The sequence below is a fragment of the Lissotriton helveticus genome, chromosome 10, assembly GCF_964261635.1.
Source record: "Lissotriton helveticus chromosome 10, aLisHel1.1, whole genome shotgun sequence".
In the NCBI taxonomy this organism is placed as follows: domain Eukaryota; kingdom Metazoa; phylum Chordata; class Amphibia; order Caudata; family Salamandridae; genus Lissotriton; species Lissotriton helveticus.
Genome location: NC_136071.1, coordinates 88193037 through 88217129, shown reverse-complemented (window position 1 = coordinate 88217129; position 24093 = coordinate 88193037). Strand labels below are relative to the sequence as shown.

General features: G+C 43.3%; 1 protein-coding gene across 2 annotated transcripts in view; it reads left to right on the top strand.

Annotated features, from left to right (window-relative positions):
* PRKCB (protein kinase C beta) overlaps positions 1-24093 on the top strand; it is a 1135405-nt gene that overhangs the window by 727727 nt on the left and 383585 nt on the right. For both annotated transcript variants that reach the window (XM_078664821.1, XM_078664820.1), the window contains exon 9: positions 20415-20561. In XM_078664821.1, coding sequence (XP_078520947.1) covers positions 20415-20561 — 147 coding nt within the window. The remainder of the gene's footprint in view (positions 1-20414; positions 20562-24093) is intronic.

Below are 24093 nucleotides of genomic sequence, written 5' to 3'. Positions count from 1 at the left end.
AAAACCAGTTTGAGAAGGATGCACCAGATGGGGAATAAAGGATTCTAACCGTTTAGCTAGGATTTTAGCAAAAATCTTTGCTTCCATGTTGAGGAGGGAAATAGGACGGAAGTTTTTAGGATCCGAATGATCTTTCCCCTCTTTCGGAATCACAACAATGGTGGCTTCAGCAGCCGAACCAGAAACAGAACCATTCTGAACAAAAGAATTAAAGACCGATTGTAACTTAGGGACAAGCGAAGGAAGAAATGTTTTATAAAATAAGATTGGATAGCCATCAGGGCCAGGGGCTTTACCAGAACGTGTGGCCTTAATAGCATTCACTATTTCTTCATAAGAGATAGGGTCATTTAGAATAGAGCGATCTTCCTCAGAGACTGACTGGATCGGAATTGATTTTAAAAAATCTTGACATTGGGCAAAAGAGGATTGGTTAGAAGGAGTATATAATTTATTATAGAAGTCGCGAAAAACTTCAAGGATTTCTTCTGTTTGGAATTTTTTAGATCCGGTGTGGTCCGTAATAGAAGAGATTTGCGAGGACTTAAAAGAACAATCTTGAAATTTTAAGGTAGCAGCTAGAAGTTTCCCAGCCCTATTCTTTAATAGTAGCTTCTTGGACTTTTGTGCTTGGACACCAATATGAGCCCTTTTAGTAACAATTGTATTATATTTGTACTTGAGGAATTTTAATTGTTGTAAGCAAGACGGATCTTTAGTATGTCGGAATGAGGCTTCAAGAGTTTTGATTTCAGAAGATAAATCTGTAAGTTCTTTTTTAATCGATGAGTTACGCTTGGACATACATTTGATAACCTGACCCCGGAACGTGCATTTAAAAGAGTCCCATAAAACGATCGGGGAAGAGACAGAACCTTCATTTTCACGGAAAAAAGTATCTATAGCTGTAGAAAATTCAGCAACCTGGGAAGAGTCATATAGGACCTCAGTATTTAATCTCCATGAACGAGAACGTGGTTTAGGGGCAAAAGATGATAGCGTGAAACTGACCGCAGCATGATCAGAGACCACAATAGGGTGTATAATCGGAGCGGAAGAAGATGAGACAAGAGAAGAGTGAACTAGGAGATAGTCAATACGAGAGAAGGAAGAGTGAGGCGAAGAGAAGAAAGAAAAATCACTACCAGTGGGATTATGAAGACGCCAGATATCCTGAAGATGAGAGATGGAACACATGTTAAGCATTTGTTTGTGGGATTTTGGAGGACGAAACTGAAATGAAGAATTCCTATCTAAGAGAGGGTCCATCGGTAAATTAAAATCGCCACCAACAATGAGATTACCAGCATGTGGGGTGTTATTCAATGTGTTGGTAATGGATTTCCAAAAAGTGGGATCATCAGCATTCGGAGCATAGATATTCATAACATATAAATCGTGCTGACCATCCGACAATTTAGATAACAACCACCGCCCCTCAGAATCATGATTAGAAGAAATTATTGATAAACCAGAGTTCCTCGAGATTAAAGTAACAACCCTATTCCGTTTGCCGGAGGCATCAGAACAAGAAACATCCGAAACCCAATCCTTCTTCAAAAACAAGGCTTCTCTATTAGTGATCTTGGACTCTTGAAAAAGAACCAAATCTGCAGAGAGAGACTTACAATAATCCAAAATTTTCGACCTCTTTACCGGATGATTCAACCCCTTAACATTAAGGGATAACACATTTAAGCCTGGCATGGAGAAAGAGAGGGGTAAACAGAAGACGACACTGATAGTAGAAAGAGAAAATACATCATAAAGACAAGGGACCAACCATGAAACAAAAGAAATACATTGGGAGCGTGCCTGTGGGAGGACCAGGAGAAAAAAAGAGAAAGAAGAGATGACAAGAAGATAGCAAGGAGAGAGAAAAGAAGTATGAGGGAAGGTCTAAAAAAGACCCACATCATGCAAGGGAGAACGTGGAAAAAGCGAGCAAGGGCCCCGTACAAGGAGCAATAGTGGGTAAAAACAGTAGCCCAATTCTAAAATATAACAGCTGATAGCAGGAAAAACAGATCTGGTAACAAGGAACAAGTACTATTGGAAAATATCGTTACAATGGAAAGAATAAAATTGATAATGAAAGAGTGCTACATTGCAGTGTAGAGTAAAAACACCACTTAGCGAAAGAGCTTGCTAGGATATGTCACAATAATATAATAAATATCAACCAAAAACTCATATGAGAGAAAGCCTGAATAGTATATAAAATTGAAGTGAATAAAATACATATCGTAAAAGCTAACCACATATTTAAAGAACAAACTCTAACAGCATATGTCAGTACTATGGAGTTGAATTAAAGAAGTAAGAAAATAGAGATGTATGAGAAAGGAACTGTCAAAAAAAAAACAGCACCGTAAATGAATAAAGAGAGAAAGAATAGAAAGAAAGGAACAAGAGAAAGAAACATCAAACCTAATACTGAAGAGAACTACACCAAATATAATATACCAATATCTTAGCAGTAGATATATGTATAATGAATAAGATTAATAAAATAAGTAATAACACAGTATATATATAAGGTACATCCTAAACAGTAGATAAATGCAAGGCATATAATATACTCATAGTAAAAGATCACATCATAAATGAGGAAAAGGCATAATTGTATAGGATAAGAATAAGAAAATCAGATATATAAGGAAAAAAGTAGGACTGTAAGGGCGCAGATATGGAGAAAAAGAGGAGAAATGGTAGATAAAAAAGAAAGAGAAAAAGACCCGTAGTAGAAAAAGGGAAGAGATGTTAGAGAAGTGATTAGGAGGAGCAGAAAAGGACGACAGCAAAGAACTAACAAAGCTAGAATGTGGATATGAGTATAATACAAGAGAAGAAAACAGTAGAGAAACAAAAAGTGTTCACAGAGAAAAAGAAGAAACCTATGAAGAAGAGAGAAAATCGAGAGTACCAAGAAAAAAAGAAAAACAGAGTGAGCACGAAGAAAGCAAGAAGGAGAGACCGGCAAAGAAGCCAACTGGAGAGAGATCAGAAGCAGGCATTCACAAAAATACAACCAGAAACAAACAAGAAACAGTTCAAGTTCCCGAAGAACCAGGAGTCTGCGAAGTTGCTCTTTGGATTTCCATCTCTATCTCCAACTGGTTGTCCAGGAATGTAGCCAAGTCCGCTGGCTCATCGAAGATTCTAGAGCGACCTTTATGAGTGATGCGAAATTTTGAAGGACCAGAAAAAGAAAAAGGAATTCCCATTTCAGACAGACGTTTCCGAAGATTCAGGAAGCCCTTCCTCCTTATAACTGTGTCTCTGGCAAAGTCTTGTGAAATGGAGATGCGATGACCGTCCCAGCTGACTTGTTTAACTTTCCGCATATGAGAGAGAATCAACTCAGTGTGCTGATGTCGTAAAGGCTTAAAAATAATTGCTCTTGGCTGGGTTGCTGTCTTAGGTCGAAACGTTGGAACACTGTGTGCTCTTTCAATCTCAAACTCTCTGTGGAATGAGATTTGTAAAGTGTCCGGGATCCAATGAGATAAAAACTCTATCATAGAAGAAGAAGCCTTCTCCGAATCCTCCGGAACACCAAAAATACGCAGATTAGATCTACGATTACGGTCCTCCTGCTCAGTGAGATCTCTGCGCAATGCCGCCATTGAGCGCTCCAAGTGGGTGAGAGATCTGGACTGTTTGTGCATACCATCCTCAGCAGAACTGATTCGTGATTCTGTGGCAGACACACGAAGAGAGAGGGCTTTAAAGTCATTTCTGATAGCAGACACCTCCACTTGTAACAAGTCTGTGTTAGTTTTTGTTGACTGCGCAATATCATGTACTTCATTAAGGCGCGCCAAAATGGTATCCAACGTGGAAGCAGTGTCTGCCTGAGGAGACTCGGGCGACGGAGAGAGTGACTTAAGTCTTTTCAACAACGTGCCCACATCTTTTGAGTCTTTGGTGGTCGTAGACCGATTCATAGTTGCAGCTGTGAAGTAGAATACTGTAAGAGTACCACTTGAGAGAGATAGGAACACAGGAGTTGCGCAGAATGACACAGAAAAATATATATAGGCGCTCACGTCCAATGTGTGCCAGGATAGTTCTAGTAGCGAAGGAATGTGCAGAGCAGGGGAGTACAATATTGAAATAGTAGGAAAAAATGTCGACACCTCTTATGACAGAAGCGCTCTGAGAAGCAAACAGCACGTGAGCAGCTTAAAAACCAGCCAAGCAGCAATGAAATAATAGAAAAAAGACAAAAATGTTACCAGTAGTAAGCCTCATGGAAGAAACGCACTAGGAAGACAAGCGGCACTGCAAATTTGTATCCATGTCGGCGCCTCTGAAGTAAAATGACAGGAACGTCAAGAGCGGGAAAATGGCGGCCGCTCGTAAGGAATGCGAGCGCCTTTGAAGCGAGCGGCGGAATTCATGTAGCCGGTGAGCAAACAAACAGGAAAACAGCCTCAATCAACTCTCCGCATGTTCCGCTGAAGAGGTTTGCCTTTTCCGCGAAGAAGGGCAGCCAGAAGTGAAGAAAATCGCTCAACGGGACGAACTCGCCACGGAGCTCAAGCGCAACACGCCATGTAGAAGCGGCGCGCAAGCCACGCCCCCCATGTCCCCTTTCTTTCTGGAAAATTCTTCCAGTTCCTTGTTGACAACGGACTGAACAGGGTTTAGAAGTTCAATCTTTCCACCTGGTTTTTGGGTACATGCATTCAGAAACAGGGCCATTGCCAGATATGTTCAAGATCTCATTGATTGTCCCCTTTACAAAACTAGAGAGAGTAGGGGTGGGCGGAATGTTCCATTCTGCCCACGGAACTGTCGGAATTTTGGCCACTCTGCGTTACTCTTTAATGCAGAGTTATGGCCAAATTCCACCAATCACAACATGGTGGTATTTTTCCCCCATGAGGCTCCAGAATATGCAAGCTGGTGAGCTCGATTTTCTAATGCGGGTGGTTGGTGGCATTTGCGAGCATTCGCGGTCACAAGGCCACCTTATGAGTAGATTTGCTGCAGCTCGGGTGGATTTTCTACTTGAGAGGCAGCAAAATCAACTCGAATGGCTGGCGCTCTCTTGTGCCATTTGCGCTGATTTTCAGCGCTGCTCGCGCTACCTGCGCTATTAACGAAGTGCGAGCTGCATATTTTATGCCCATTAGCAGAAGTTGTTCTGTAACACCGTGAGTTCCGCCCACCAATAGCCATAAGCCGTTCTTGTGCTCCCTGAGCCTGGAGCACTGACAACCCGAGCGAAGAATAAAAGAACGAGCCCCAGTTTTTAATGTCCTCTGTCGTGATGAACCTGTCCAACGATGAACAATCTGAAGCCGAACTCTCTAAATGGTACAATGCATCCTCTGCAATATTTTCAGAAGCACTTAAACAGGGCTAGGTGAAAGTGGTAGGGGTAGGCGGAATTTGCGTAATCGTGTAACGCAAATCTCCGCGAAATGGTAAAAAATCTCCGCGAGCACACAGAAATTCCGCGAACACACGGAATTGCTTGTTCGCAATTCTTTTTTCCTGTTTGCAATTGCTGTTTGCGTGGTCGGGTTGAAATATCTCGCGAACAGGCATTTTGAGAACGCGAACAAGTAAAAAATTTCGCGACGTCGCGGAACGCAGAATTTTGGGCAATTTTGCGTTCTCCGCGGAATGCGAAATTACCCAAATTCCGCGAGCGGAACGGAATTTACCGCCCAGGCCTAGAAAGTGGCAATATTTTTTCACGGAAAAAAATTTGTATTTTCATGAAAATTATGTGTTCTATGACAAATGCATTTCACTGCCTGAAAACTGAGCAGGAGTGCATAACTTGGGTCAGAAAGCAGACGTGATGCAGTGAGACGGATAGATGCAGGTAATGTCTCTAGCCGTGATAGGCATCAGTTGTACTGTTTCCGGAGAGACATTGCCTACTCCAGTCATACTCTCTGGAGCACAGAATCTTTGAAAAGATGCAACTGCAAAACAGGAACAAAGTACAAGAAATACGCCAAAAATTGAAAAATGGGAATTTTACAAGATTCTGCTCGCGTCATAAAACTTATGTCTGAACCTATTTGGTTGTCAGTGGCAAATGGCCAAACTTTCTGACTTAAGTACAGATTGGTAGCCGTGGGAGCGACGGGGGTCGCAATTGTCAGGCAGGAATGTGAGTATCACCTATATGTGTGTTGTCTACTCAACCAAAAATACTGTAAATGTTGGAATAAAGACACTGAAATATTTTCTACAGCACATTGTTCGCCACCGGCAAATGTTCTAATTTGCTGGCTCATTAAAGCACCAGATTGGTAGCCACGGGGGTCAGGCCTTTTCTGCCGGAGTAGTAGCCCCAGTGGCACTTTAGATGCCTGCCAGGAGCACTGGCTCGCGCCATTACCCTCATGGACAAACACGTAAGCACAAGTGCAGATTCAAGTTCACCCGGAGGGCCCATGAATGAAACCTGTCTTATGCTTCCTCGCCTCCAGGGCTAGGAATCTGCAGATGAACACAACATCACATTCGATGTACGGTCAAAGGCTCACCTTTGGCCAGTAAAATAACTTTGTCCGAATTTTCTTTGACATTAGTTATGTCTGTATAGGATCTGAGGTCTAGACATAATTAGAGCTTCGCCCGGAGGCATTTGCATTTAGCTATCAACCGTTTCGTTACGGCATACCTCAAAATTGGTGTACTCTGCCCTACATATCCTCTGAGCTGTGCCCCCTCTACACTGCTGAGTAGAGGGGTGTACATGTCTAATCTGCCTATTGCATCCTCTGACATGACTGAATCTTATGAGTAAGAGATAAAGATGTTCTAAGAGCGGCACCCTTAGAACATCTTCATCTCTTACTTGTAAGACCTGAAGAGTAGCCCCCTTAGAACATGTTAATCTCTTACTCGTAAGACTCGAAGAGCGGCACCCTTAGAACATGTTCATCTCTTACTTGTAAGACTCGAAGAGCGGCATCCTTAGAACATCTTCATCTCTCACAAGACCCCAAGGGCGGCACTCTTAGAACATCTTCTTGTCTGTTACTTGTAAGACCTGATGACCAACACGCTTAAAACATCTTCATCTCTTACTCGTAAGACTCGAAGAGCGTCACCCTTAGAACATCTTCATCTCTCACAAGACCCTAAGGACGGCACCCTTAGAACATCTTCATCTCTCACAAGACCCTAAGGACGGCACCCTTAGAACATCTTCATTTCTCACAAGACCCCAAGGGCGGCACCCTTAGAACATCTTCTTGTCTGTTACTTGTAAGACATGATGACCAACACGCTTAAAACATCTTCATCTCTTACTCGTAAGACTCAAAGAGCGGCACCCTTAGAACATGTCCATCGCTTACTCGTAAGACTTGAAGAGCGGCACCCTTAGAACATCTTCATCTCTCACTCGTAAGACTCAAAGAGCGGCACCCTTAGAACATCTTCATCTCTTACTCGTAAGACTCGAAGAGCGGCACCCTTAGAATATCTTCATCTCTCACAAGACCCAAAGGGTGGCACCCTTAGAACATCTTCATATCTGTTACTTGTAAGACCTGATGACCAACATGCTTAAAACATCTTCATCTCTTACTCGTAAGACTCGAAGAGCGGCACCCTTAGAACATCTTCATCTCTTTCCTGTTAGACTCGAAGAGCTGCACCCTTAGAACATCTTCATCTCTTACTCGTAAGACCAGAAGGGCGGCACCCTTAGAACATTCTCATATCTGTTACATGTAAGACCTGATGACCAACACGCTTAAAACATCTTCATCTCTTACTCTTAAGCCTCGAAGAGCGGCACCCTTAGAACATCTTCTTCTTTTACTCGTAAGACTCGAAGAGCGGCACCCTTAGAACATCTTCTTCTTTTACTCGTAAGACTCGAAGAGCGGCACCCTTAGAACATCTTCTTCTTTTACTCGTAAGACTCGAAGAGCGGCACCCTTAGAACATCTTCTTCTTTTACTCGTAAGACTCGAAGAGCTGCACCCTTAGAACATCTTCTTCTTTTACTCGTAAGACTCGAAGAGCTGCACCCTTAGAACATCTTCATCTCTTACTTGTAAAACCTGAAGAGCGGCACCCTTCAAACGTATTCATCTCTTACTCGTAAGATTTTCAGAGCAGGACTCTTACAACATTTTTTCTAATACTCATAAGACCTGAAGAGCGGCACCCTTAAACCATCTTCATATTTTACTCATAACACCTGAAGAGCAGCACTCTAAGAAAATCTTCATCTCTTACTATAAAAGCCCTGAAGAGCAGCACCCTTGTATCATCTCATCTGGTGTTCAGCAGCAGAGGGCCCTTGAAGCAATTTTTCTGGCAAATCCAAAAGTAATGCAGCTTTATTATGTATTACTGATTTTTCACGCGCCACCTGCAGCCCGCTGGCTGCTTAAGACGTGTTGGATGTGGCTGTATTTTCGCTATCGCACCACGCTGAATACTTTTTAATTGATAAATGAGGTGTGTACACAGCAGATGATATCCGAGTCACACCGCGACGAATAAATTCATATTTATAAGGAAAGGTCGGCATTATACATAATGCTATTCAGGGTGTTAAACGATTTCTAAAAATCTGCATCTGTTCATTTTCCTAATATAACTCATGATTTCATGAAGGCTTCTTGTCACCAGAAGGACCTGAAACGACATATACCAAACCAATAAAGATTCACAGTATGCTTTTTCATGAATGAAGGACTGCCTCTTCCATTTAGTGTCCAAGTGAACAACTCAATGTGTCAAAAAAGGGGAGTAGTAGTTAGGAGACCAGAATCTTAAGAAACAAGTCATTCTTGAAATTCTAGTATGCTCCTGCCGTACACCATCTCTTCTTGTTACACCCTCAACCTATCGCTTGCGAAGACATGATAGATTAGAAGTACGTGATATGGCACTTGCATGACGGCAGAGAGATCAGACGAATGAGTGTGTTTGCACAAAATACAGCGCAATCTGTGTGCATTCTGTAATCTGTTGGAGTACCACACCTGTGCATGAGTAAAGGTACCGTAATAAAGTGACAGAGGAATTCATGTAATCTGCGTGTGTAGGTGCACCGGCTGCTCAGTGTTGTGCGTACACTACGGTGATATGTTTGCATTGAGCATATTTACCTTTACTGTCAGAGTACATTAGTCACCTATATACTCAAAGCGACATCTGCTATGTTTTCACATTTGTAATGTTATGTACGTCTATTATCTATTGGTATTTTTATATTGACAGCCTGGCTAGTGAGCAATAGATCATATTCCATATTAATGAAAGGACATAGGACCTAGAGAATAATTCTAGACCATATACATTTGTAAAGAAGAGAATTCAAGGGGCAGCATTTGGGTCAGTGACTGGAGTAGCTGAAGCAGTCTTCATCGATGGTCGATGAAGCGCTCCTTGAAGAAGTAGATATTTAGTCCCTTACTCGATTGCAGGAGAGAGGGTGCACCCGGATGTGTGGAAGGGTGATATTCCAGATTCTCCATGCAGAGGGTAAGCTTAGACGACTCCTTTTTTCTTTTCTGTGCACCTGTTGGGTTTGAGGCTGGAAATGAACTGTATGAAGGGGGTAGTTCTTCAAGCAACCATGATAGTGCACTAAGGCTTCCTTCAAGTTTTGACTGGAACCACCATGACGGCGGTTCTTATCAAGGTAGAGGCCACTGGGCCAGCTGTAGGCGCTAAATTTGGCAGATATTAGTTCCACCACCCTGCCACCCTGACAGACTGTAGTCTGTCCACTAAACTTTAAATCGGGCCCTTATTATTAGTAGCAGATGGAGGGGAGCATCCATACATCTTCTTGTATGATAGCAATTTTAATATTAGCTTTTATAATTTCATTTCTGAAGAGGAGGAATTTGGTTTTGGTTGTGTTTAGTTTTAGGTAGGAGCTTGACACAGATGAAAATATTCAGCCATTTGTTCTTGCAAAGACGTATGAGTTACATTTGGAGTGAGGTTGTTCATACATGTGTAAACTCATAATGAGTACTTTGAGCTTGTCTGCCTCTCCTATCTATGTAAGTACCTGCATAAGGTTTGCGCAATGAGACCCTGGGCTGTGTGTATGTGTGTCTGTAGGTTTATCAGCATGCTTGTTTGCTCCAAGATTCCCAGCCTGACTCTTTCAGCAGTCCGTTTGCAGCCTCTTGTTCTTTGATATCTATTCTCTGTCAACCAGACTGATACCTGTCAGACCTGGTATCCTTGGCGTGGTTTTTCCCATCACTTTTTGCCTTCACACCTCCTGTTAGGCTGACATCATTTTTGCTGGCCTTGTACTCTGTTCACTTTAACACTGCTATCCACTGCTAAAGTGCCTGTGCTCTCTCCTTAAAGTATGGTAGAATAGACTTATACTCAATTGGAATATGTAATTTACTTGTACGTCCCAAGTAAATTGGCACTACCGGTGCCCATGGCCTGTAAATAAAAGACTGTTAGTGGGCCTGCAGTACTGATTGTGCCACACACTTAAGTAGTCCTTTAAACATGTTTCACATCTGCCATTGCAGCCTGTATGTGCAGTTTTAAACTCAACCTGACAAAAGAAACTTTTTTCCAGGCCCAAACCTTCTTCTTTAATACACATAAGTTTCCTCTAGGGTAGGCCCTTGACAGCTTTGAGGGCAGGGTGCAGTGTATTTAAAACGTTGGACATGTACTTTTAGGTTTTACATTTCCTAGTAGTGAACAACTCTGAAATTCATTTTTAACTACTAAAAAGCCTACCTTTCCCATAGGATAATGATGGAGTTACCTTATTACATTTAATAAGCTGTAACTTCCAAATGGGAACAGGTAACAAGTTAATCTTTGGTGTCTTTGGAATTGTAATGAAAAATCCTCTATTGTGGTAGTCGGAAAATGCTACTTTTAGAAAATTGGCATTTTCCTGCCTTAGCCATTTAGTGCCTGCAGCCTGTGTCAGGATCACGACTGGGTGTAACCGACAGTTGAGCTTTGTGTATTCTTCCAAGGCAGCTACACACAATAGAGAGTTGATGTGTGCCTGGATGGGCCATCACTAGCAGGATGGAATGGGGGAGCTGGGTACAGCCCTACTTAAACTTGAATAGGCTGAGTCCTGCCCCTACACAAAGGACAGCATACCCCCTGAAGTTAGTCTGGAGCCAGGGCCAGAGAGGCAGGAACCCTGTACACTTCAAAGGGAAACCTCTAGAAGCTTCTACCACTTCAAAGGAAGGCCCCGTTATAAATATTGGACCCCAGACACCAACTCTTCTATACACTTCTGGACCTGTGGAGACTCTGTCAGGAAGGTCTGCTGTGCTGCCGAAAGACTGCAACCCTGCTGCGCTGCTGCCCTCCTGCCGGAGTCATAGGGATTGGACTTGCACCTGAACCCAGGAGTGACTCCAAGGGTTAGTCTGCTGGCCTCCTGTTCAGAGCCACAGAGACATAACAGGCTCCCAACCACCTGAACCAGCATCCAGATCCAGATGGAACATGTCCCTGACCCACTAGTGATGCCCCCTCAGGTTCTGGTCCCCTGGTGTTGCCTCAATGGAGCTGAATTGAAATTTTTGGGCTCTTTGCAACTACAAATGGGCCAGTTGGTGCCAAAACCTTGAGCTCACACTGCCCACCATGGCGAAGTTTCGTCAACCCAAACCTTCGCACTACAGCATCGAACGGACATGGGGAGCCCCATCGTGAAGCTCCAGCCCGACCCCCTGCGATGACAACAGGATCTTTGGGCTAAAGCGATGACCGTCCACGACATCCGGCCTGCTCTTCATGCTACAAGGACTACTATCCATGCCGCTTTCTGCTCCTCATGGCCACCTCTACCGCAAAAGGGACTCTGGACTGAGAAGATAACTTTTCAGCAGGACTAATCTGGTCCCTGTATACAATTCACACTTAGTCACGGTCGGCCTGAACTTGTGACTTTCTCCTGGACTTGCACGACCAGATAGCTGTGAATAGCGCTTTGGGCTTTTTCCTGCTATTTTCACTTAGATATTTAAAATTGCATATCTCCAGTCTTCTGATTGGACATTTGTCATTTTGATCTGGTTATTTATTAATATTTGTTCTATTTTTCTAAATTGATGTGGGATTTTTCTTGTGTTGTGTTTTCATTTTATTACTGTCTGAAGTGCTGCAGAAATACTTTACACATTGACTCTAAGTTAAGCCTGACTGCTCTATGCTAATTTTCCTTTGAGCACAGGTTAATTTGGAGTTTCCTTGCACCTCACCCAGACAAGGATGGTGGTTGCTGCTTGAGTAGGGTTTCAGCTCCCCCAACCAGTAACCCAATTTCTCACAATACCTGTAGGCTGTCTGATCTCAGTCTGTTTATAGTGTCTGTTCTGAGTGTACAAGAGACTTTTAGGCTCTCTGTCTGATGTCAGCTGGTCTACAATATTCTTCTCGACCACCGTGTCAGAATCCTTTGGGTTGCATGTCTGCCTTTACCCCGCATGCTTTACTCGACATGCCTTTACCCCGCATTTTTACTCCGCATTAACTTTTACAACTCAGGGCTTTACAACGCATTCCCCAAAGTAACACACCCCCTGGAGTTAGAATAGTAATTGCGTTGGAAGGGGGAATGCGTTGTAACAGATCGCATTGTAAAGCCCTGCCTTGTAAAAGTTAATGTGGAGTAAAAAATGCAGGGTAATGGCACGTGGAGTAAAAAATGTGGGGTAAAGTGTCCTATTCCCACCTTCCTTCTTACAATATCTTTCCTAAAGCTCCCAGGATTATATGTTTGGGCCTTCTTGCTAGCATTTCTGTCTGTTAATGTCCTTGGACACCCTGTGTGACATATAGTATTTGCGTTATCTGCTTTACAGTTACAGTATTTCCTTAGATCTTATTCTCTGAGTCCTTTGGGTTGTCCGTCCCTCTTCATAAGTCTCCAAAATCCTTTTACCTGTCCGCCTAGAGTATCTTTTCTAAGTGTCTTAGACTATGGCATTTGAACTGGACGCCTGACTGCAGTATCGGTTTTAGTTCTTGCATACTAAGGCTGACACACACCCGCTACTGACTGCTGTCTCAAGGCTGACATTGGCACATATGCTATTACGTTGCTTTTTTTTTTTATCTCTTCTGCATGTGGTCTAGGTTTCTCAGGAAGAGACCAGTACATATCCCTGCCCTAGATCTATTGTAGGTCACCTAGATTGATACTTGTGCATAACCTATCACTAGATGTTCTGTGTCCCCCATCAAGCTTAGCTCTTATGTCCTTCCTGTATTGGTCCTAAGCTGACACACTGACAGCAGCACATATCCCTCCCACAGATCTATTCTAGGTTTTCCAGTCTGATACTTGCTCAGAGCCCTTCCCTGTTGTACGTACCGTGGCCATCCGTCTCGCACTTTGCGTCTGTGTCCTCCATTCATGGCCTGTGTTCTCTCTCCCACAGAGGCACCACAGGATGCAACCATCCTGCAATTTGGTGCTGCACAACCTGTAACCATCTCAAAGGGCGAGCAACATGTTCACTCTATCAGCCCGGAAGAGCTGTAAAAGAGGTACTATCGATGGCCGGGAGGGAGAAACAGCAGCCTATTGGAGGGATCTTGCACAGTGCAGCGATAGGAGCGCGTTCATCTATTGAGATGCAAAACAGCCACTTGCTGACAAACATGAATGAAAACCATGCTGACGACCTCTCCTGGTGCCGTGGTATTCAATTCTTCCATTAAGCGTGTTTTAGAGTGTTGACATTTTGTTAATCAGTGAACAGAGGCACCGGGAGAGTAGGAGTCGCTCAGGATCAAAGAATTTGTTAAAGCAGTAAACACCAGAGTGAAGCACACTACGACTTGCTTTTATTTGCCACCATAGTGCATTCTAGTGAATGTCCCAAGAGACTAGATGTATCAAGATTCTATTTTGCGATTCCTAAATAGCGATTTTTAAGGAATCGCTATTTAGAAATCGCAAAATGGAAAGTTTGAAAAAAATCGCTATTTTTTTGCGATTCCTTACACTTCCTTATTTGCGAATTCACATTTTGCGAATTCGCAAATAAGGAATAATTTCCCATGCATTCCTATGGGCCAGGAGGCCCATAGGAATGATTTTGAACTAATTCTCAAATTGCGAATTCGCAATTTGCTAATCGCAATTTGAGAACTATTTCAAGGGTGCAGGGGTGTCTGAAAGACACCCTGCTGCACCCCTGAAATGTACATATGTGTGCATATGGCGCACATACATGCCCCATGGGCACGTGTGCGCGTCACATGCCACCTTAAAAAATGCAAAATTGTGCATTTGTTGAGGACTTCGCAAATTACCATCAACTACAAGTTGGTGGTAATTTGCGATTCCTTAACCAAAATTCGCAACAGCAAAATGCTTCATACATAGCATTTATGGAATCGCAAAACTTGCGATTCCTTAAATGCTATGGCAAATTAAGGAATCGCAAATCTTTGCGATTTCCTAATTTGAGAATTTTTGATACATTCAAAATCATGCAAAATGACCATTTGCGAGTCGCAAAACGGTTGATACATCTGCCCCTTGGTATTTCTTTTCTCCCCCAGGTAATATCCATTTCATTATTTTTAATCACGGGCTTACTAGCATCTTTTACACTGATTCTGAAGACTCCCAATGTTACAAAAAGGAGAGCAGAGGAATACATTCAAAAAGTGATTGCTAAAGAGCACACAGTTTGGCTAAATTGGAGGCCAAGATTAAAAACTATGTCTCCTGGTTTTACATTTCCAAATGGTCCAATAGACCGCAATTAGGGTGGCAGTGATTTTGATGGCAAGGGGTTGTCTTTCCTTGGGAGAGGTCAGTGTTGTGGCCCTGACCAACTTTAGAATACAGTCTTAATTTCCTGCATATTTAGGTCAAGTGGTGAAGCTGTGAACAGACTTTAAGTATCCTAGTTCCAAAGCTAAAACATACTCACTGGACCTGGCAGCGTGTTTTTAGAATGCACCGCGTGTGCTACATATTGATATTTACGATTGGTGTTTCAAAGTTTAAGGCTATTTAATTCCATTTGGATACCAAAGTTGCTTGTTTTTTGGAAACATGTTTCTCCAAAGTTGCAATAGTGAGCTGTCTTGGGTTACACCAGGAGGTGGGGAAAGGATTAGAACTCAAATACAGGAGGAGGGGGGGATTTAAAATGAAACCGTAGAAATGGGCTGCAAGACTTTAAGCCCCCCTAAAAGTCTACTGATGTCTATGCGCGGGTAAAGTGTCTCCTCAAGCACGTGTCTTCACGCATGCAAAGTGTCCTTTGAAGTGATAATGTCAGGTTGGCCACCCTAGCTCTATATTGCAAACCGAGACGAGAACAGAGGCCCTCCATATATCCATGCTGGGACTCACAAGCGAGACCTGCAGACATGCCTGAACTGGAGCAGCACATCACGCATGGACCTGACACGCTTGCAGGCAGGGCTTTAAGTGAGCCCGGTCTTACTGGTGCTGAGCACTGGGAGTTTTTTAAAGGGGGACCTAGAAACGGGTCTCTATAAGGCTCTGTTTTGTGCCCTGGCACAGTCGGTCTGTTTTTTCGATGTGTGCTGCTCTCACTGCTCACTTCTCACTAGTGGAGAAGTTACAGCATGACGTCATGCCAGGTGAGTGTTATAGGGCAAGGGAAATCTTTTAAAAAGATTCATTTTCTCTCAGGATTTCCCTTCTTTTTCTGAAACTCAGGAGCAGCAACATTGTTGTGGTGTCACCAGGGCTTTAAGTGGAAGCTTTTTCAATATTATATACAAGCCATAGTTGCTGCTTATTTATCTTATGCAACTAACAACCATTGACAAAGCCAATAGGCCTGACTTGTTGTAGGTATGATACTTGTATCATATATCTGGATGCAATGACAGAAACAGCACAATACAAGTTGGGCGGCACACTATGCTAAGCACAGATTTGTAGTTTATGTATTTTAAGCCACGCCCTTAATTACATTGGCCACGCCCCTTTGAGAGACTCCACCCCCACCATTAGTTTTTTCATCATACTTAAAGCCCTGCTTGCAGGACTGTGTGACCTGCCTTCGCTACGGATGTTCCAAGCCTTAGAGCCCTTTCCTGTGTGCAATTTTCTGCTACCCTGGCTCGGTCCTGTTCGGATTACACTTCATCCCACGTGGAGATGCAACACTTCACATTTGCAAGCAAAGCCCTACAGATCTCAGATGTAATTTAGCTTCGGGGGGTTTAGGACACATTTACTTTAATGCACTTGCGGCCGTAAAGTGGATTTTCCGGCAGCTCTCCCCTGAGCTTAGCTCGAGTTCTGAGAGAGCGACGACAGCCTCCTAGGCCGCGGCTGCACTTCCGGGCTCTGCGGCGCGCGCTGGGCCCCCGGGTGCCCGGCCCGATCCTTGATCCCGCTTTTCAGAGCACACACTGGCCCGGAGCGCGAGCGGGTCCTCGCGGGTGACCTTGAAGAAGGGGGCGCAGGCGCGTGGCGCAGGCGGCAGGAAGGGGCGCGAAATAAGCAATTATCTCCGGCTGAGGTCGGGAGATAGCGCGCGCCTCGACTCTGCAGCGGCTGGAGCGGCGCGCGGCGGCCCGAGCGCACCGCTGCGCGCGGGTTAATGGGATTTCACGCCAGACTGCGCCCTGTGCGCGCGCGCAATATGGCGCATCCCTGAGAGGGACCTGGGATGCGCGGTTAGAGAGCGCACGCATCTACCTGGTGGAGCGAGGGTTGGACGCTTGCTTGGGCCGTGCTCGAAGGCGACAGAGGGGCGCGTGGAAGGGCCGGTCATTGGCCTGACCTTGTTATCCAGGGTTGGGTCTGGTAGTGCGGGGGTTCATGCGCTGGCGGGAGAGGCGTGCATGCACTGTGAAGAAAACACAATCATCCGCTTCTCATCCCACCGAGGGCTGTCAGTCGCAATGCCTTCTAGGCTCTGCTGTGTGCATTATATAGAAAGAGATATTGTGCTATTCCTGTTACTACTTGGTGCACAGCAAAAGCAGTCAGGTAGACGGTGCCAGGGCCCTGGTGCAAGCATGGAAAAAGCTCCTTAGCCAGCTGTTGGACATGGTAAAATACAGCAATTTTCAGGGCTCTGGGCTCTTTTGCATCTGCTGCACTAATGGTAGCGGCCAGGTTCGTCGTGAACACCAAGGGCCAGATGTATCAAGATACACTTTTGCGATTCTCAAATAGAGATTTTTAAGGAATCGCTATTTGAGAATTGCAAAATGGTATGTATGTACAAATTCGCTATTTTTTTAGCGATTTCTTAAAATTCCTTAATTGCGATTAGCAAATTGCTAATCGCAATTAAGGAATAATTTCCCATTCATTTCTATGGGCCAGGAGGCCCATAGGAATGAATGTGAAATTATTCTCAATTTGCGATTCGCAATTTGCTAATCGCAAATTGAGAATAATTTCAAGGGTGCAGGGGTGTCCAAAGGACACCCTATTGCACACCTGAAATAAGCATGGGTGCACATGTGGTGCACATACATGCCTAAAGGGCATGTATGTGCATCACATGGCACTTTGAAAAATGCAAAAATTGGCATTTTTCAAGAAATTCGCAAATTACCACGCACATTTTGCGATTCCTTAAATGCAATTGCAAAATAAGGAATCGCAAATTTGCGATTCCTTATTTTCCACTGAAATTTGCTACATACATACCATTTTGCTCAAATAAGTTCGCAAGCGCCGAAATTCTGCGAATTTCGGCGTTTGCGAACCCATTTAGGCTTCATACATCTGGCCCCAAATCTTTAGCATCTGTAGCAAGGATGTGATTATTTTTATAGGCCTCTTCTGTTAGCAACTACGCAGAAAAAGCTCCTCATACTGTTAGAAAGGAAGATGGGTTGATGGGAAAGGTTGAAAGGAACGAAAAGTGAAAGAGAAGGAGGATGTGTGACAGGAAGGATGGATGGATGAGTGGGTGAAATGATGGCTACATGGACAGATGACTGGATGAGTGAAAGGATGGCAGAGTAAAGGGACATCTGGGAAGATGGATTTTTTGATGGGTTGATAAGTCAAAGGATGGGTGTATGAGTGGATGGATGCATGCATAGATGATGGATGTGTGAACGTATGGTTCGATGGAATAAACAATGGATGGAGAGAGGTTTGGCATTAAGGTGGGGGAACCGGTGCAGCCACTCCTGACACTCACCCTGGGGGCACTGTGTGTAGAAATAACTTAAGCTTTTAAAAGCATCTGCTGCAGGGTTCCTTGTGTGTCTAGCAGTTGTCAGGCAACAGTAACAATGTGAAGAGAACTCTGATGATTACTGTTCCTGTTGGCGAGAGATCAAATTTTGTCTAGTTCCAAATTTGAATAATTATAAGGTAGAACTGAGGGTTAATATACCTGCTGCAAAGAACGTGTACTATGAATATCACAGAACTGTAGTTTATGTAGATAGGTCAGTGGATTACTGCTTTTGTCATAGAGATCTTATTGTTACTTGCAGTTCATAAATTACAATTAAGGCTCCCTGTTTTCCATTTTCACTGATTTTTACAGATAAATACAGCCAGAAAACTATTTATTTTCCTGTCTGTATTTATTTTTAAATGTGGATAAAAACAGAAATTGGGTTGCTTTTGAGTGATTCTGAATGCTGTCAATCATGACTGCCAGGCCCAAAGTTGTGCGGATTAACAGGCAAGGGGATTACAAAAAGAAAGGAATTTTAGTAAAGAGCCTTAAACAGCAGTAGGTTTGCACAATCATGATACTAAAATGTGCATGTTTTCTTATAAGCACATATTTTATCATCTGTGTGTGTGTGTATATATATCATTGAAACCTGTCAGGCATTCAGGCATGAGTGTACGTTAACCGGTTAAATAAATGCAGAAATATACACATTTCAGCTTCATTTTTTCACAAAACCTAAAACAAAATATGGATAAATACAGGTAAAATGTGCAAAAAATAAATATGGATAAATACAGACGGAAATGACAAAAATATAAATACCATAAAACCGGGAGCCCTAGTTACAATCCTAATATATCACAGTGACCTATAAACTGTCATCAAAAAGCTGCATGCAAACTCCATGGTATAAGTTAAACCATTATATTTTTTCCCACAATTCTAATTTTCCTAATTTTAAAAAGGGTTCATTTGGATAGAAAACATTATCAGTAAGGTGAAACCTAACTACTGTTGTATCTTTTAAATCCTGAGTTTGTGTTTTCCAGACTAAGCACTCTTAAAATATACTGCTTACTAGCATACATGACATGTGATTTCTGCACCTTGTAACCCTATTGCTGTATGTAACATTCTCTATACACTGATTTACATACGTATGATTCTTTGTCTCCATATAATGTTCTGTGATGTAAAGTTCTGTGACACCCTAAACTAGTATGTGAGGCGCTATAAAACAAATCAAATGCATGTGAAAGAGGAGCTATGGAGAGATGAGTGGCACTATTGGAGGGTGGTAGTGAGGGAATCCATGGAAATGGAAGTCATTATGGCGCTCCAAAAAAGGTTTAGACGCAGGGTGCCATCATCGCTAAAGCCAGCCCTGGATGGAATGGAGAAATATTAAATAATGATTGAAAGAATAAATCGATGACAGTATGCAAAGGTGAAATGATGGATTTCAGCGAGTGCATGGACTGGTGACCGGACAGGTGCTTGGAAGTACAACATAAGAGAGCACTTCTAGGGTGAGTCGGGCTCACTTCCTTCGCTTGCTTGGTGCCATTAGGGCTTTGGTTTAAAGCAGAGGGTATTTTAATTTTGTTTTTATGCAGCCTAAGTCTATTAGGAGTGTAATCACTTGCTTTGACCATTTCAAAAATTATAACTAATCCATGTCAATAAGGATTTTGCACATGGGAGACAGAGTACTCCAGTTTTTTCTCACACACACACACACACACACACAGTGTGACAATCACAGTCAAAGGCACACACACAAACACTTTCTCTGTACTGTTCTCGTTTTCACATGGTCTGTCTTTCATATCCTCTTCTATATCTTTCCTGTATTTTTTTCTCTCTCTTTCTCTTTATTTGAGTTTCTGTTTACCCTATTTGTACAATAGGGTAAAACCAGGGGTTGAGGGGTTTCTTGGGATATTCAGGGATGGAAGATTAGGGGTTTTCAGGGAGTGTTCAGGGAATAAAGGTTTGGGGATGTTTTGGCGTACTTCTGGATACACAAGGACTTGGGAAAGTAGAGGAAAATTTGTGAACAATAAGAGTCTATTTGTTGTTTGTGAAGAGATAAAGGAGGTTGTTCATGAGAATTTCTACCTTCTTCAGAGTGAACAAGCAGAAGAGGATGGTTCCATGTAAATAATCCCTTTCTCTCCTCTCTGGTGTTGGCCTGGTGTGGGCAAACGCCTCTTGCATCAGATTTACCCAACAGTGTCTATCCAACACACGTTAATAGCAAACATGTGCTTCTTCTCTTTTCAGAGAGCAAAAATTGGTCCCGGACCCAAAGATGCGGATGGAAAGATGGCAAACTCAACGGCCAGATTTGACAATAACGGAAACAGAGACCGCATGAAGCTGTCAGACTTCTCTTTCCTTAAAGTTCTGGGGAAAGGAAGTTTTGGAAAGGTAAGGAGGCAGCCACTGCAAAGAAGTGCACATACTGGTGGACACAGCGCTGCATGGGAACATAAATTCCACATCTGTGACTTCTTTTTCCAGTGTAGCAGGATATGAGCTGTAGGTTTTTCTTTGTTCGCCCTAAGTTGGCAGGGTATGCTCAGACGTGAGTCCCTTGCTCACTTTGCCACTGGAGTCAAGCAAGCCCGGCTGAAGATGGCTGTAATGCCAGAAACCGGTCCTGGGAAGCTTGATTCCGGTCCAGGGAAGACATGGCTTGGCAGTTCGGGCTGGACTGTTCCCATGAGGCACAGGGTCAGACTGATTTGCATATGGTCATGTCTGAACTGGGGTGGCGGAGTGAGCTAAAGAACGGTGATGGATTAAACCCAGATCAGTTGACTGGGGGTGAGTGCTTGTATTGTAAACGCTCCGTCCATCACCACCTTTGGTTTTTCTTTGATAGACTAAAGTTGACACAATCAGAAGTTTGAAAGGACCAGTAATACCTCCATGGTAGAAGCAACGCTGGCCTATCATCCTCTAACGTGGCTGGCCTAAGGACCCTTATCTTCAAAAACAAGTTGTGCAGCTGCCCACCTTTCAGAATCCTTGTTTGATGCAGACTCTGACCCCTAATGTAAAACTTCTTGGCAAGCGGCCTCACTGAAATAAATGCGTAATGGTGACGGGCGGGGACATTGTTATTTTTAGGGCCTCTCTCGTATTTACATTTTACATTCAAAATAGTTTTACTCAACAGGAGTTCAGCCTCTTAGACACCTTGTTGTTGCAAGTCTTTCCTGGTCTCTAAAGTCCCAAAATTGATTGTGTATTTAGAAGGACATTTTCTTTTCTAGAGCTTTTTTGATCCAAGAATTATGAAGAAGGTTCTCCCTGGTGTGCATCCTGCCACATACATGACTCGTTCAGAAGGGCTATTTGTGGAGTCTGCCAGAAATTGACTGGTCTAAGAAAGTCAAAACACTTGACTAGTAGATGCTCAGTTTGGTTAATGGTATAAGACAGGCCCCAATAAAGGCAAGAGTGCAGCGGCGTAGCTAGACCTTTGGCTGGCTGTGGCGGTCCCTGCAGCGCATGTAAAAGCGGGGGATGCTGGCGATTCCTGCGTTTGCTGCCCCACGCTGGCCACATGTAAGAGCGGGGAGGACTGGCCACGCCCAAAACATGTGCCTCCACCCCCCATTGCTACTTCACTGCATGAGTGAAAGAAGATTGCGTTCTACTAGACCGGGATGGGAAAAGGGGGTCCTCGATCTAGACAGGAGCATGCGAGGGGCGTGACCCCCAATCCTGGCAGAAGCACACTAGGACATGTGTAATGCCTGGGCACCGTCTAGTCATAATCATGCCACATGAATCACCTTGTTCGACAGCGGAGCGTGATACAACATGGCCATAGTCTACAAAGGAACATTTAAGGGCCATAAACTCACTGTAGACAGAAGCACTGTAATTGTAATTGCATTTATATCGCACTTACTACCCCGGACGAGAAAGAGCATGAGTGAGAGGTGGTCTCTACAAAGAAGTATTCTAGTGGCACCAGGAAAGGACAGCTTAGTCCATGCAGGAACATGCTAGGTGTCTTTTCGCTAATGCAATATGATGTACTTATCCTCACCAGGTCCTTGGTGGGCTCAACAGTGGAAGCAAACATTAGCAAGCTGAAAGAGATTAGAAATCCTACAACTTTTATTCACTGATGCTGTGGGTCTTGTACATTACCACTCAATCACCTAACCAGCTCACAGATAAATTGATGAACCAAAAAGAGATGCAATAAATAAACACAGAAACCAGAATCAGATGCCTGATCTGCAGTTGCTATTGTAGCCTAATTCATGTTCATCAAGGTCCCTATGTCATAAGCATTCAAAGTTACTTACGAAAATGTCATAGGGACAACATCTGCCATATTCAGATGAACCAGCTTCTTCAAGAGCCCGTCGCAGCCCCTTTTGCAAGAATTCTACAGCTGTGTCAACAAAGGCAGAACAATGGGACCTGCAGTACTCTGGGCACTTATTTGCTTAAAAAGGGGTAATAATTGTGGGTTCACACAATTTGAAGTACAACTTATTTATCACAATAATTTCTGTGTGCGGTCAACTGCATATGGTGTACAGAATTGGACATGCGTGCTGAGTGCCCACCCGGAGAACTTCACAGACCACGACCTTCATCTTGCATACAGGCAGAGGGGCTTCCACAGTGGCCACTTAAACCGGAGAGAATTTACCCTAATTAGCTTTGATAGTAGACCACTGCATTTGCATTCTCATGCAAGACAGTCTTGAAAATAAAATGCCAAATAACACACCTTAAAGAATTATTTTCTCATAAATTGTCTAATGCTACTTAACAAGAGCAACAACAGTAATAATAAGACATACGCTCTAAAGAGGCTGTAAGGAAATGTTCTAGTACTAAAGTTGTGTGCCTAGCAAGTGTGCAATCCCCACCAGTGTTGTAGGCTTCACTCTCCAAAAAGAATTTAAAAAAAGGGTCATAAATGATGCAATTCAGTACAAATGTACTAAGAAATATCTCATTTGTCAGAGGCAGCCTTTTTCATTTTTCAATCTTTCCAATTGCTAGCAGATTCTTAGTCATATGTTGTGACTGGAAGGGGCACTGTGGAAAATGTAAAAGTTTGTAGATCTCACATTGACAGGCCATAGGAAGCAGAGCTACGCAAGCCTCACACGTTTAACAGCAAATAGATTACACCAAGTCTCTGGTTACAGACAACAGAACTGATGATACCACATAATGCTTTATCAATGTAAATAGTGAAAAGGCTCTGTACAAGTTGTGAAAATGCAAAGCTGCAGCAGCCCACTGGCACTAAAGAACAAACATCAGCAAAAAGTCTCCCAACCTTGAATTGTCACCAAAAAAAGTGTAGATTTAAAATATTTTGAAAATGAAGTGTAATAATTTTGTACTCAAACATCAGTTTTGAATTTTCTCAAAATGCACCCATTGTTCTGTCAAATACTAGCTTGTTAACTTTGAATAATATGTTCTATATCCTTAAACAAAAGCTTGTCATTTTTATGGAAAACAAAATACAAGCTTTTTATTTTCAGCTGATACATGCTGACTGACAAATCCTCAACTTGTCGGTTTCATCAAGTACTCACAGGACTGCTGCAATACACAGTATATCCCTTACATGCCCGTTACATGCCAAGAATGTTCATCATATTCCAAGAATTCCACCATCATGTCAAGAAAGCCAAGATTCAGTAACAAATTACTACCATAATGCCAGGGCAGGTAATAAGCAACGGTTGGGCACCACCAATGCAAGCATGCCCAGAGCATGCCCAGGCCTTGATAATGACTTTAGTGGTCCTACAGCGGCGACACAAACGCGCCATCCACAGTAGGACTGCCAAAGCCGTGGTGCGCTCACCAGCCAGATTAGAAGTCACATCCTGGTCTGGCGGGCAGTGCTGCAGCGGCCTGATGGCGGCGGTCTATTAGGCTCATAAAAGAATCTAACATGCAG